Here is a 15,446-nt window from a genome sequence, read left to right as displayed (position 1 = left end):
CTCATCAAGTGTGCAGCACAGTGAAGACGTTAGTCTTGTTTTCTAGCCATTTAGAAGAAACATGAATAATTCTCAGTGAGTAACTTTTGAAATTGACGGCCAAGTTACCACCCCTGTATTGAGCAATTAGCTCGTCTCGCCATGGTGTCCTCAACGCTGTACTCCCTGTTTTTGCTACCGCAGGAAACGGGCATCTCCTCTACCCAAAGACGACCACTCAGGTGGGGTGAAAGACTCCCTGCTGGCCAATTCCTCCGACCCTGTGGAGATGAGAAGACTCAACTACCAGACCCCAGGTAACAAACAATGGTCTAACAATCATAGCTTTATCTATGCATGGTCAAGTTTGCTAAGCTTTCCCTCAACTGCCCCTGAGAAATGAACTCATGCTGCATTTGTGTTATATGGGATTGATGGTAGAGGCGGGAGAAAATCCCATTTTCAGGACTGTGTTCATCACCAAGACAGTTTCAGATTAAAGAGCTGATTGTGTGGTTGACTTTACATTAAAATGAAACTACACTGAACAACAGTGAGGCATATATGTACTTGAAGCAAGTGCCAAGACGAGTATATATTGTTTCCCAGCCCTAATTACGACTTGGAAATTGATGTTAACGCGTCACTAGTCAAGGCACTTTACACTTTACACGGTAATGTTGAGAGCTTTCAGTATTATAGAGAAACCCAACTGTTCTGAGCAAATGCTTGGCAACAATGGAAATGAAAAACTCCCCTTAAACAGGAAGAAAAGCTTGAACTGAACCGGACTCAGTGTGGGCGGCCATCTGCCTTGACCGGTTATTATGATTGCAACTTTGGAAACTCATAATAACAGTAACTCAGACAGGACCTGAATGCAGAATTAACCTCCCATGAACCTGTATAGTTGTCCATGGGAGCGAGTAAGAAAAGTTTGTGACTTTCTACTCTCAGTTTGTGAATTTCAATCAGAGCACTGGTGGAAAAAGAGCAAAGGTTCAGTCGACTGTTCTTTCATAAAACTGAATAAAAAGTACACTCTGCCTTTGTGACGAGGGATTTGAAAACACAATTGCTATGTGAAATTCATCAGGCAGTAATTTAAAAAACAGATGATTTCTAAAGGTGACTCATAACTATAATACTGTTCCTTAATATATTTTATTTTCACCCTTTTTTTTAATGGTGGATATTTCATTTTCTTTTTTCTTTTTTTTTTCATCTAAACTCTAAACAGCCTCTCCAGAAGCAATATGCTTCTGCAATGAACACCTGCCTTCCTCTTCTTTTTCTCTTGACGGGTCTCTTGTTTATTAGCGCCTTGTAACAGATGTTGCTGTGTGAAATTTATGTGTCCTGCTTATTTTGTTATTTCTCCGTCGGCTAAAGGAATCCGACCAGCTCTCAAAAAAACACACAAAAGAAAAATGGGTCGATAAGAGAGAAAATAAACGAATCGTGTTTACCATCATATTCAGCTCCGATCAGAATCAGTGGAGTCCGGCCGAGTGATTCAGATTCCAGCCGCGTGCGTTAGTGAAGTGGGGCGGGTTTTGCTGGAGGTGATGGAGGGGGGGTGCCCGCCTCAGCATCAGCCTTCTTCATTTTTCCTCCTGATCTCCCCCCCCCCCCCCCCCCCCCCCCCGGTCCTCGCTCCTCCCTCCTCCCTCCTCCATGAGCTCCTTTCATTCCACCCAGCTGGTAATGAGTCCTGCTGCCTCCGATGTCAAGGTGAGCCAGGCAGAGGGAACAATGGAGCTGAGAGAAAATGTCAACCCCGGTGCACAAGCGTCTGTGCGTGTCTGTGTGTTTAAAGATCCCATTCGACGTACACACGCACGCACGCACACACACACACACACACACACACACACACACACACACACACACACACACACACACACACACACACACACACACACACACACACACACACAGACACACACTGAGCCCCTTTGAACCCCTGCAAAGGAATTAAGCAATGCTGCCGCTCTAAAGGAGGCCTGTTCTTCCATCCTCCCACTCCACCTCTTTCCTCTTTCGTCTTCCATTTCCCCCTGTAGGGTAATGTCTCTCTCTCTCTCTCTCTCTCTCTCTCTCTCTCTCTCTCTCTCTCTCTCTCTGTGTCTCTCTCTCTCTCTCTCTCCCTCTCCCTCACCCTCTCCTTCTTGATCTCTCTCACTGTTCTGCTCTCTGTCTTCACACGTCAACATTTATCTCTTTCTTTCTCACCCTTGTCCACCTTCCTGTTTTGTGACTATCAAAGAAATCTCATGTGTGAGACTCCAAGGCTGAGCTGAGTGAATATTGAACAGGCCGTTCCTCTGTCTCTCGCTCCTCTCTCACTTTGATTCGCCCGCAGCAGGTGAACCTTTCTGCTCTGATTCTGATTGTTGTTAAGTGGTCTGGCAGATTATAGCTCTTGTCTCCAGCATGTTGGTTTTGTTAAAGGATATTTCTGGTACTTTAAAACGTGAGCCCTATTTCCCCATTTCTGGATGTAAATGATTAATGATTAGGGACAAAAATGTTTTATTGAGCGAGACCACTATATATGGAAACTGCGAAACGGCTGTAATGTAATCCCACGGGGCATTTGTCCACGTCAAAGTACTGATGCCATGTCAACAGAATATCTTAAGCTAATAACATTACCTCCACTGGGTCTGCCGCACTTCTCCCTGCTCTTGAAACCGCACTTTCCTCCAGGAGTAAGTGCTTTAGTGTTGGATTTCTTCTCCTATTTGACCGGCAGTGGTTGAAACACTGCAAACACTGATGGTAACAAAGGTGTAGTGTATGGACTTGGTGCACAAGTAGCCACAACTTCAACATGTCCCTATCGACTAAAATAAGCCTGGGAAAGCTTTGCAAACTGTGGTCAGTGTTTTTTTTTTTCAATAACGGTAAGTTACGCCTCCTCAAACTCAGTGTTGTTACTCCGCTCTGTCGCAGCCTGCTCTTTGTAACTCTCGCTTTCCTGCAAAATCTCATCTCTCATGAGATTTCTGCCTGAACGAGACTCACATTTATCTCGAGGAATCCAGACTATACAATCTAAACATATCAGAGCACTTTTAAATTGCTGCCTTTTTGAGGTTACAACTAAATATTCAGCTCATTCAAAACATTTCTTTTTCCTCATTAATTATTTATAGTATTTAGACCCAGACATATTTATAATTTTGACCCAGGTGTAAAAATACCAGAATTATCCTTTAAACAGACCTGGGCTGTAGCTTTTGGCTCTCCAGCAGCAGTTATGTTGTTTTATGAATAAATGATTCATCCTTCCCGGACCTGGATCAGATTATATTTGCAAATACCTAACTACGATCACTGTAGTTAGGTATTTGAACGCTTCAGATAAAGTGTGCAGTGCCATTTACAGCATAGGGCAATTTGCAGTAAGTATTCACAGGGGAGCATTTCAAAAGAAATTTCTGGTCTCATAACCTGGGTCGTAGTGTTGGGCATCATTTCTTTCGGTGAAAATAAGGTTGTACTCACCAAGTCCAATGGAGCAAATAATGCGGGCAATCAGACGGTAATACAGGCTTGAAACAAACAACCAGCTTAGTCAAATTTGGAATTTGAACACAGAGTCAAAAGGTAAAATGATCACCCAAACTGCCATCTGTGACGAGGGACCATTTTGAGTCGAATGTATTACCCCATCTAAAGGTCATTGAGTGGCAGCCAAGCGTTAAAAATACACACAAACTATCATAGATATAAGATAATAAAAATACCTGACAGATGACAGGATCACGACATGAGGAGATAAAGATTAGCCAGAGTCAAGCATGCAGGACAAAGTGCACTTGTGGCGACGTTCTGACCCATGTGTACTCAGTAGACTTTACTCCTTTGTACTCAGTACTTATCGGTCGGACCACACCTTTCCTCATTTTGAGATTAACTACACTCCTGTTAGGTTTTGTGCTTTTATCTTGCTGTCGACCAAAACACCAAAATAATCCACTAGCCACATTTTGCTATGAAGGCTCACAGTTACAAATTCAAGCTTTGTATGCTCGTCTGTGTATCAGCCTATTTAAGTACACTACCTGAATTGTCCTAAGAGAGCAAACACTAATAGCTGCAAACCAGCTTTAAAGGTTATTTGCAGATTTTGTGAGGCCCTGGTCTGATCCTGAGCCGTCTCCATTGATTGAGTGTTCTTCTTCCTCCTTCCTTCACTCTCCTCTCTCCACAGGTCCCAGCTCTCATCGTTGCCCCAACACTCCAAGTTAGTCTGCTCTCTCACCTACTGTGTATTTCCCACACATGCAGTCTCTCCTCTCTCACTCACCCCCGATCCCATTCCCATGTCGCAATCCTGACAGACATCACAAGCCCACAAGCTTGATGCCTCTGGCACTTCAAGGATACAGCGAGGTCCACTCTAGGCTGTGAACTTCCCGCAACACCTATTTGGTGCGAATGCACAAGACTAGATGGCTTCACGGATGGTTGAGCAATGCGGACAGTTACACTTGCTGTACATTAGCCTTGTTATCTATGACTTCACTCGCCGTTTAGCATATAACGTGGCTATAAAAGACCTGGCCGAACAAACACATACACACTAATGTGAATGTGCTCTTTTGTGCCGCCATGCGATAGTATTAAATTAGTCTAATTGGTCAGGTCTCATTTTGTGCAGTGGCTGTAGTTACCGAGCATTAGCCATTAGCATTGCAGCAATAATCAGCTTTCAGCGGTCGCTAGTCTAAAAGCGTGACCCATGACCTTACAGATGCGCTCAGCCAAAGGCACTAATGTTAATATTTCCACCGTTTTAAAGTGTTATCCTGATCTCTGTGTGACTTCAAGGCTTTATGTTAGGTTAATGATGCTCCATGTATAACTTGAGGGCGTCTTCATGCGTGTCATACAGTTAACTTTTTACACATAAGGCAAGTTCCCAGCAATCCGTTTAAGCACAGAGCCTTGCCAAGTTCAGAGGCACAGGGGGAATTTGTGTCGGTAGATTAGCAATAAATCATCCAATAACCCGGCGATGAGAAATCTCGGGAGCGGCAGGGGGGGGTTGTTTGAAATTAATCCAGCCCAAGCGCTCCAGGCTGGCCGAAAGATAGTCTATTGTAGGGAAAGAGATTTTCAAAGAAATGAGTTTTGGCTGGTGACCAGCGAGTTTTTTTTCCTCCCTGGGAAGTGACAGTGTGACTGATTTGTAGAGACTTGTGGGTTCTTGCTCTGATCCCACCTCTGCCACCGATTGAGCGTTGTGGAGTCAGAGATGTCTGCCTCCTGCTTCCTTCCAGGAGCATGCTCACCCAGTCACTCATGTGCATCGCAGAGCCAGCCCCACCTCTGTCCTCCTCACTTAGCATGACGATATCACCAAATGTCACCAGCCTGTTTCAACTTGTGTCCTCTCTCTCTCTCTCTCTCTCTCTTTCTCTCTCCTCTCTCCTCTCCCTCTCTTCATGCATTGTTGAACAAAGTGCACTCTCCTCACTGTTATACAGCCACCTCATGGTCCCACCGGCAGCCTCACTCACCCTGTGGTCCAACCAGTGTTTGTGTATGTCACTGTGAATGTCTAATGTAGGAGGAACAGGCTGGTCTCACTCTCCTCTTTGTCCTTTTTCCCTCCTCTTCTTCCTCCTCTTCCTCTCCCAGGAATGAGGGAGCACCCGCCCATTACTGTCGTTGACCTGTCTGACCACATAGAGCGACTCAAGGCGAACGACGGCCTCCGTTTTTCCCAGGAGTATGAGGTAAGAGCCATGTGCCATTGTGCTAATAGCGTATCAGTGTCTTTCAAGCGTACAAATGTGTTTCTTTGTTATGGTGTCTGGGAGGACATTTTGTGTTTATGTCTCTTTGATCCCATATGCATGTATTCAAATGGATTATAGAAGACTTCTTTCGCAGACATTCTTCAGTCATTTTTTACAGCTCTATTACCAATCCCACCAGGAAACCAACACTTACATTAAATGCTGCAAGATGCTTTTTCACGAAACTAGCAGGTGGCGAGTTGCTTAAGCAATCTGTGTGCGTCCTGATGTTTCCCCGAAGAATGTTATTTTGCAGGCGGTCTCTGCGACGCAGCTCTGTGAGGGATTATCTCTTGTCAGTGTTCTTCCTCCAAAAAAGGGAGCAAATTTGCATTTAAAGTGGCACATGGATGGTGTGGGGACTAAAAGCACGGCCAGATCAAGAGACGAGGCATCCTTGAATGCAGAAAAACAAGAGGCGTCTTTTATTTATTTGCTGTGATCGTTGGATCCGTTTTGTCTGATCAAGTCTATTCCTTAGATTGATGGATCGAAACAAGGCAGCTGGAGTGACTGTAGATCTTTTTTACATTCGACCATAACCTAAAAGGTTACGCGATTGCCTCTGTCTGTGACCAGCATGTGTTGCTACAGTATGAAATTGGCAGTGCAATTTCACACTCCAGAGAGAAACAGAAAATTTATTTTAGTGGCCTTGTGACCTTTCCCCGAGCATCACTACAAGCCCCAAACTTTAGCCAACATTTCATAACTGTTGTGCTTTCTGCTCTGTCCAGTGTTTGCTGTGAAAAAAAAAACATCTATCTGAAAGCCTTATATAACTGTTCTATCATTTAACCAGTGTTGCGCACTTTTAAAAAAAAATACATTTACAGCTGTAAGTGGTACTTTATTTTATTAGTAATTCATGTTTGTGCTTTTTCTCGTACATGATTTAGACCTTCATTTCAGATTTGAGATGTGATTACATTCTCAGTTCCAATCTAATGCGCTCTAACGGAACCACCATGCATAAATCCAACCCTCACAAAGGTTGTTAAATTTGTTTGAGAGATATTTATTCAACTTCATGGTCATTATGGAGGATGTGGTTTGTTGTGCTGTCAAACTGTATTGTGTTATACTGATAGGAACATTTCATCCACCCCATTTATATCAATGAAGACGGAATAAAACTTTGGTCTTCAAATCTGAGAGGAGCCATTATAATGCATGAGAAAGATGTGTTATAATATATGTTTTATCCATGTATGCAGAGTTGCACTTTGTTTTAATGATTTTTGATGTGGTTCGCTGTGAAATCAGCAGCTAACTGGGGAGACAATTAGGCCTTGGTTGTGCTGCTCAGTGCCTCTCCAGCACTTTGCCCTCACGGCCTGTTGAGTTAGTGTAAACGAATCAAGCCAGAGAAGTGGCTTGTCTGACTGCAGGCCGCCAGGCCTGGCCCCTTTCCCTCCTTGCACCAGTCATTCCGAGCCAGGGAAGACCCCCTCCATGCCCGGCAGATGGCCACCCGTCCCCGCGCCAAACAAGGCGCTGTGGCAGAGCTCATGGTGCTTTGTCACACTCACGTTCGCCGGCTGCTCCCGCTGTGCTTTACCATCATGGCTCGGAATTTGTCGAGGCTGCACCACTACGTCTCCCTGATGTTTTATGCGGCCTGACACTTCCTATACCACCAACGCCAGTCCGTAGCACACTGAGCTATGTGCACACTGGGTAATGAGCAGGATTTGTCAATCAGGCCTGCTGCAGCTCCTCCTGACAGGAAGCAATATCACGCTGCACTCGTCATAGCGCCATCATTATATTCATTTGAAAGCATTTCCAGTGTACGAGCGAGAATACCTTTGCCGTTTGCTTCTCACCTCTTCCTACCACCTCTAGCTTACTTGTTTGCTAGTTGTCAGCGGTGTAGTGTGCCCGCTGCGTTCACCGAGCTCTCATATGGATATGACAAGTTTTGACTGCAAATTAAATCTTTCTCTTCACGCTGGCAGGCATGGACAGAGAAATTGGCAGTGCCGAGCTCATCAGCAGCAATAGGCCTATGCCCACATGACTCTCTCCACTGAGCAATTTGGAGCTGTTGTAAAAGTTTCCTGCATATGAGCACTCCACATTTTTCACATCTCGTTTCAAAGTCAAATAGCACGTACACGGCTTTCTCTGGTAACTTAAATAGTCAGATCTAAAACCGCTTGTTCATAATGTAACTTTGAGATGGTCACTTTACTCTGTAGGACAAATTAATGAACACTGCTGTTGTACAAGAGTATTGAAGCCACATTGCTGTACGTGACTCTATCTTGTTATAGACGGGCAAACCAACAAGACCAGGACAACACTTTTAATCATGCTGCTGCGCTGATCATTTCATGGCTCGGAATTCTCCCCAGACCTCACCTTGCTCCCTTTATTTGATCCATTATCCACTTATAATAATTATTATGTTTTATCTGTCAAGCTTTGACAAAAAAATCATCTCTAATAATTAATTTAGTGCCTCAGCCACATCAAGTAAGTGAAAGAATTCCAAAAGGAGTCGTTCCGAGTCCTGCTGGATTTGTGAGTCAAAAGGTCCGGGGAATTAGTGGACAAGGTTCCGGTGTGAGCCAGTGGAGATCGATACAGAATAACAAGAGACTGTGACTTTATTGAGCAGAGGGATGGGAGGCCGTCACATATCTCCCCCTAGATCGATAGGTATGCAGTCTGCTGTCGTCTTAGCCCGAAAGACAAATGACATCAGATGGAAAGGGTTAAAAGTAGAGAGGAGCTGAAAGGGAGAAGGTGAAACCAAAATAGAGCATAAGGAGAGGCAACAGAAATAGAAAAATGAGAAAGGACAGAAAACAGAATGAGAAGAATAGTGGTTACCGCAAGCAGTCAGGCATGTGACTTTGGAGAATCATGTAATTCAATAGGACTATCCTAAAGGGACAGAATGAGTATTTGCGGTTGCCTGCGACTCCTTAAACCTAATTTCGTTCTCATAATGTTGGTTTAGAAACCGGAGGAACACGTCGGCTCTCTTGCCTCAATTGATGGAGACGATGCGAGCGAAAAACAAGTGCTCTTATATTTCTGCCTCATTGGCATTCAAGACATCAAGTGCCATGCAAATAATTAACCTGCTAATGCACCAACAGCAGACGCAGTGTAGCAATATGGCACTTTGTTAACTGATGGCTTCAGCCGGGCACAGTGTCCCACGCAATTTAAAACCACTTACCTGTAGCCCTCCGCTGTGGCTTTTGAAGGGACACGTTGTGGGTATGCGGTCCTTTTAAAAGGCTTTGTTGTCCGTAGGATGCTGCTTTAGAAGAGGTGACAGCAGACAGCGGTGTAATTTTGTCCCATCCCTTCTATCAGTGTTAAACACAAGAGCCTCCCTTTGTGCTTTTTTAATCTTACCCACTGCTTCTGTGTCTTCTGTGTCTCTCTCTGTCCACTCTCTTATAATCGTCCTCTCTCCATCTTTTCTGTTTGCTCTCCATCTATTCAGTCCATTGATCCTGGCCAGCAGTTTACCTGGGAGAACTCCAACATGGAAGTCAACAAGCCAAAGAATCGCTATGCAAACGTCATCGCCTATGACCACTCCAGAGTGGTGCTCACCTCTGTTGACGGTAAGAGCTCATGTAACCACTTAACCCCTCAGGCAGCCATTGACGGAGGCCTCCTCCACCGGTTCCAAGGACATTGTGTGTGAAAAGCAGCCGCTGCTCAGAAATCTCCCGTGCACCCATTTCCCTTTGATACAGAGTGTTTGATTTGATTGGAAAATACCATTCAGAGCCAGATTGTCTTTGTTGAGTGTAAAAGTGCTCACCACCAGTTCAATATTATCAGATCAAATAACCGTACTGTGTAACATATGTGATATACGCTCTGTGTTTTTTGTTACAGCTGTACCAGGCAGTGACTACATCAATTCCAACTACATCGACGGCTACAGGAAGCAGAATGCCTACATCGCCACACAGGGGCCTCTGCCAGAGACACTCAGCGACTTCTGGAGGATGGTGTGGGAGCAAAGATCCAACACCATTGTCATGATGACGAGACTAGAGGAGAAGTCACGGGTAAGGAGAGACCCTTGATGCATTAATTTATTGATTTGCACATACTCAAAAGATTTACTTACATTATTTATCAACAACAACAACATATGAATGATTACTGCATAATTTATTAGTGAGAAACTTACTCAAAATCCCCTTTGCTAGGGGTAAACAATGAGATCCCCTAGGAACCAGCAACCGACACTGTGAAAGTGGCAACATTTGGATTATGCAGTTACTCAGTAGAAATGCATCGTTTACACCATTTTCTTTGCAGCGAATTAGCCATTTTACTGACAGTGTTCCCCTCCCTGTAAATGTTCCACTTAAACAAGTTCCTCCCCGACACTATTTACAGGGGCACCGCTCCTGCGTCCTGGGATTAGCGTCACCTCAGACTGTAATTGGTGAAAGAAATACAAACAAGCGAGGTTGGGTTTTTTGTTCCCTGTAGCAGAATGATAAAAGGTGCAGCCAGACCTTTCTCCAGCACCGTGGTGATAGGTCTGGATTCTGTGAGATTGGTAATCAACTAGCGAAAGAAAGAAACCAGAAATACATTTCCTGTCGGGGAAATGTCATCAAAACAAACTTGCCCTCTGCAGATGATGATAAAAAAAATAAAAAAAGGTATTATTTGATGTCACTTTGCATGTGATACAACATCCTTTACCTTGTTACTCAGCCAACCACCAGGAGGCTGCAGTGAATGAGGACAGCTGCAACACAAGAAGGAAAAACAAATTACTTTCATGTAAAACTTAAGACCATTGAAGTTGACAGTACAATGACATATTAGACAATCTGAGTTGTTGAGAGTTGAAATGTGGCCAGAAATTGAGTTTTCCTGACATTCGTATGTATATATTGATGTAGCTCGACAGCAGAGGAGTAACGTTACACCCAACAAAGCCTGGAGGCATCCAGACCCCCAGCCCTACTTTAAAGCAGGATTTGTCAGCCTGATCAAAGTCACAAGCACTTCAAAGAATATTGTGGTTGTCTGTGGACAGTATCGCTTCATGTTGCTTCTCTTCTCCTTAGTCCTCAGCAATCTCTAAAAACTTCTCCATGAACTCCTTCTAAATCTGTTTGCCAACTAAAATTGCACAAATAGCTTTTTTAGCATTTTTTCCCTCCCGTTGCTCGTCGGAGTTAACCACTGCAACCTCGCATGTGATGCCAACACTCGCATACCCTCTACTGAGAGTACGGAAATGGTTCAATGCATATAACAGTGTATTTATATTGAGAGGCTCGTAATAATGCAAATTCTCTTTCATTCATTATTTAGAAAATTGCACAGAGAGTTCAAAACTCGATTGTTACATATTATATTTTGCAACAGCGTGCCAAAGTTTTATAAACATGGAGTGTCTCTGTGTGCACTCTCTGAATCTGGCTCTTGAAAGCTATAATGAAAACTCTGAAGATGGAGTTTGGAGGATTGTCACCCAACAACACGTGTGCTCCTAAAATACATTCAAGTTAATAAAAGCAGGTTTAAAAAAAGGAGCACATGGGCTACTTGAGATTCCAAATTGGGATGGGTTTATTTAATTACCACTACAAAATCATGTTCATGAATTCCTTGGAGGAAATGAATCAGCATGGGGCCCTGCCAGTATGTGGTGCATTATTAGTGAGTGCATACGGTTCCCTGATGGAAGAGAGTCCCCAGAATAAGACGTGGAAGTAATAGAGATTGTAAATAAAAGATTTAATTTCCAAAAATCTTAGAAATTGATTTTTATGGTGGGAGAAAAATCATTCATTTAAAGTGAGTACATAAAAAAACAACTCACTGTCAGGTAAAGACTCAAAATGACATCCTTCAGTTTTAATTTTGAGCTATTGATAATATCAATCATTAAGGCAAATTATGAGTCTTGTTGGAGCAGAGCTCATTTAAAGGCACCTCTGAGAATACCTGCAGGGCCAGATAGGAGGACTTTTATTACACATTCAGTCAATCTCAGTGAGGATACACACAACCTCTCATCCCTCTGTGTACAGTCTTTAATGTGTGTGAGTGGCAGGACCGAGCGCTCGTGCTTCGATCCCAGAGTCACAGCCGCACATCTTTCCACGGGGACAAAATGATGGAACCCTCACAACATGGAGGAGACTTGAAATGAAACATTTGCTCGGCCTGTCCCCACTTCCTACACACTTCTGAAAATCAATTCGCTCTCCGGCGCTATGGAGAGTGACTCAAAGAACCAAATCTGCCCTGCTCCTGCTGGGGGCAGAAACATTTTTGCCAACTTATATCTGAGTACTTTGAAATCTTTCATGTCACATCATTTCACGAGGCGTAGTGGCAGCAGCAATTCCAAACCAGAAGATGGTGACTAACTCCTGTTTTAATCCCCGAAAACAGTCTTGGCTGACATTTATTCTACTGTAAATAAAATAAATTAATGCTAGTAGCTAAACGTTTTTGTAAATTATTACAATATGTACATTATATTACTCTTTAAACAAAAGTGTATATTAATTAAAGTCAAAATATCCATTATTCTGAAGAGTAATTGTTTAGTTGAATGACAATTAGCGTAATGCGATTCAACATCACGAAATGATTAAATTGCCTCTGTGTTGAAAATGACATTATTTAATAATTACTAAAGAAGAGGAGCAATACTATCAAAATGCAAATTACATCAAACAAATAATGTTTGCAAGTTGATAATGAGGAGTCATTTAATAAGATAATTACAGTACATCAGTTATGGCTGCATTTTCAGGGATTCCTGCTATTTTGTCCCGGCCCTTTCCATAAATACACATCCTCCACTATCTCCCTCTCACACAAACACACACACACACACACACATATGGTGAATGAGTCAACCTCCCACCACCCAGGCAGACTGATGTCTTGTGCCAAACAGAGCAGGAGCTTGACAAATATGATAAGATCCGGAAGAAGGAAAATTTCAGTGCTATCATAACAAGTTAGTAAAACCCTAAAAGGTCAGAACTTGAAATGAGACCAAATATATTACCCACTTATGTGTGTTTGTATCCCAAGAACCTGAACTTCTATATTTGTGAGGACCAGTTTGAATTACAGACCTTCCAGAGGACATTCTGGCAAAGTGGGAACATTTCACAATTTTTTCCCCGCAATTTCCCAAAGGGCATTTTGAGGGTGAAGATTTGATTTTAATGTTCAGGTCAGTGTGAAGGGAATGCATGATGTCAATGAGTGTCCTCACAATGATAGAGGCACATGTTTGTGTGTGTGAGTGAGTGCATATCATCTGTGTATCCTGCAGAAGGCCAGGTGATGACACGTGAGAAGTTCAAAGCAGAATCTGTGTGTGTGTTTCCGAGGGAGAATATGCCACCCAACCTCAGACTGCACAGAGATATTCATTACTGTGGTGACTGCTAATCCATATGTTTGTACTGCGAGCGGTCCCCTATCAGTCAATTGAGTTTCCCCTGCAATGTCTCCCTCTGCCTCTGAATGGAGGCTTGTCACCGGACGAGGTGAATTATGAAGGGTGAATTTCAGCGCGTTGTGTCTGTCGATTTGCAGCAGCTCGCTGAGACAGCCAAGGTCCTTCCAAATGTCAGCTCAGTGCTGCAGTATGGATATGATTAGCTTACCCGCATCGCATCTCTTCCCCTCATGTGATCCGAATCAATAGCAGCAGGTCCTTGTCCCAGAAATCCTGACATTAGAACTGGGCCTGCATTCGTTCACTTTCTATACGGACAAAGAGATATAGCAGAGTATAGTGCTAGTGCTTCTCTGAGATGATTCATTTTACCCACGTACTTCTTTACAATCTTTAATGTTCAGCATTTTGTTTTCCAGAATGACTTTTTGACTGATAGAAGACCTGTGGTATTCAGGGCTTAAAGTTCACTGTCACTACAACGGATTTCTGTCAATTGGATTTTAGAGTATAAATTCAGAGTAGATTTGTAGGGGAGGAAGCTCCAAAAGTGTTTAAGACCATCCATTGTCTATACCTCTTATCCCCAGAGGGTCTGGACAGGTCGCCGGGCCAACACACAGAGACAAACACACATTCACACTCAGTCACACCGATGGACAAGTTAGATTCTTCCAGATTCAGTGCTACTCACTGTACCACCGTGCCATTGGGTGTTTTAGACATTTACTGGACATTTTCTGAACCCAGAAGACTCAACAGAGCTCAGCTGGCTGTGCAGAGTGTTCAGATAATGATGTGACTCACCTCAAACTTCCACACCTTATGAGAAACTATGGAATTAGGTGTAAAAATCTAAATGAAGCACCGTTGCGTGCTTGTTTCCAGCAAAAGACATTTTACTGTCGACCAGAGGCAAACTTCAGAGACAGCCAGTCGTCCATTTCATCACTGTGGTGAAAAAGGTCTCTGTGTAGATATCTGAGTAGGGACTGTGGCCAATTAAGCCTCGCCAACCACAAGGAGTAAAAAAGATTGTAGCAAAGGCCAGTGTGTCACTCTCTAACACACACAGTGAAGTAAGTGCCAGTGTTTGGAGGATCTCAACAGCTAAATGTGTTTTCTGCACATATGGAGCCAGGTGGCTGAGCCTGCTGTCCCGTCACCGCAGACCAGAACTGGCTTTGAGACACGTCTCCCTCCACAATGCAGAGGCCCAATCCTCACAAATGCACCAAAAGCATAAATGACAAAGGCTTTGCAAACCACCTGGCAATTAATTTATTGAAAATGATCACAGGCTGGTAAAAGACAACGTCAGCTTTTTTTTAATGCCCTTTTGATTCCTGTTTCAGCTGCAGACACACATGGATGCACTCGCCTGATACGCTGGTGCTTGTTTTGTTTTTTTTAAGTATAGAGGAGCTGACTCAGAGTCTCCAGCTTTTAATTAGTCTGTGGACAAAGGCTGACCTCTCTTCTGTTCCCTCCTTGCTAATCAGTGTGATCCTACAAGCCTCTCACCTGCCTCACGGTGGATGTGGGAGGCAGTTCACTCCTCACACTGTGCCCTCTCTCTCTCTCCCTCTGCCAGGTGAAGTGTGACCAGTATTGGCCATCACGAGGAACCGAGACCTACGGGATGATCCAGGTCACCATGCTGGACACTGTGGAGCTGGCTACTTACAGCGTTCGTACATTCGCCCTCTACAAGGTACAGTGCTGCCGTTCTCTTTGCAGTTACACTTATAGCATGGGATTGTCATGAAGGACGTGTTACCAGCAGGTAATTTGCGGTTCATCATTAATGGGGTCATATTTTAAAATGTAATTTCTTATTTTTCTGAAGGCCGATAAAGGCTATTACCACTGGAATAGTTTTTTTTCACCGGTGTAATTGGTTTTTAACGCCCGAGATTTGTCTCTTGCTCTCGACAAAGCCAATGAAAAATTACAGTTTTTCCACTTTGATTCATAGACTTCAGTGCTGTGCTGATGTGACTGATACTTGGTCCTTTAATTCCTCCTCTTCCCATTACTTGCTTATAATTTCAAAAACATTATAATTCTAAATTAAAGGAAGTCTCCAGCTGGAGCAGTTGCTTGGTTTCAATCAGGAATGGTGAAAATGCCACAGAACTGTTTTTTGGAGTTCAAGCCTGAAATTACACACGTTTATCTACACTTACACTCGCAGAATAATCACAGCC

General features: G+C 43.4%; 1 protein-coding gene across 24 annotated transcripts in view; it reads left to right on the top strand.

Moving 5' to 3' along the window:
* Positions 1–15,446, top strand: part of LOC117778858 (receptor-type tyrosine-protein phosphatase F) — a 159,538-nt gene that overhangs the window by 131,317 nt on the left and 12,775 nt on the right. For 17 of the 24 annotated variants that reach the window (XM_034614700.1, XM_034614712.1, XM_034614716.1 and 14 more), the window contains 6 exons: positions 184–296; positions 4,202–4,234; positions 5,635–5,732; positions 9,265–9,388; positions 9,669–9,844; positions 14,831–14,950. In XM_034614700.1, coding sequence (XP_034470591.1) covers positions 184–296; positions 4,202–4,234; positions 5,635–5,732; positions 9,265–9,388; positions 9,669–9,844; positions 14,831–14,950 — 664 coding nt within the window. The remainder of the gene's footprint in view (positions 1–183; positions 297–4,201; positions 4,235–5,634; positions 5,733–9,264; positions 9,389–9,668; positions 9,845–14,830; positions 14,951–15,446) is intronic. The other 7 variants (XM_034614715.1, XM_034614710.1, XM_034614708.1 and 4 more) reach the window with 1 other exon arrangement.

Source organism: Hippoglossus hippoglossus, chromosome 17, assembly GCF_009819705.1.
Source record: "Hippoglossus hippoglossus isolate fHipHip1 chromosome 17, fHipHip1.pri, whole genome shotgun sequence".
NCBI classification, from domain to species: Eukaryota; Metazoa; Chordata; class Actinopteri; order Pleuronectiformes; family Pleuronectidae; genus Hippoglossus; species Hippoglossus hippoglossus.
The sequence above is the reverse complement of the archived record's forward strand: the minus strand, read 5'-3'. Positions and strand labels throughout refer to the sequence as shown.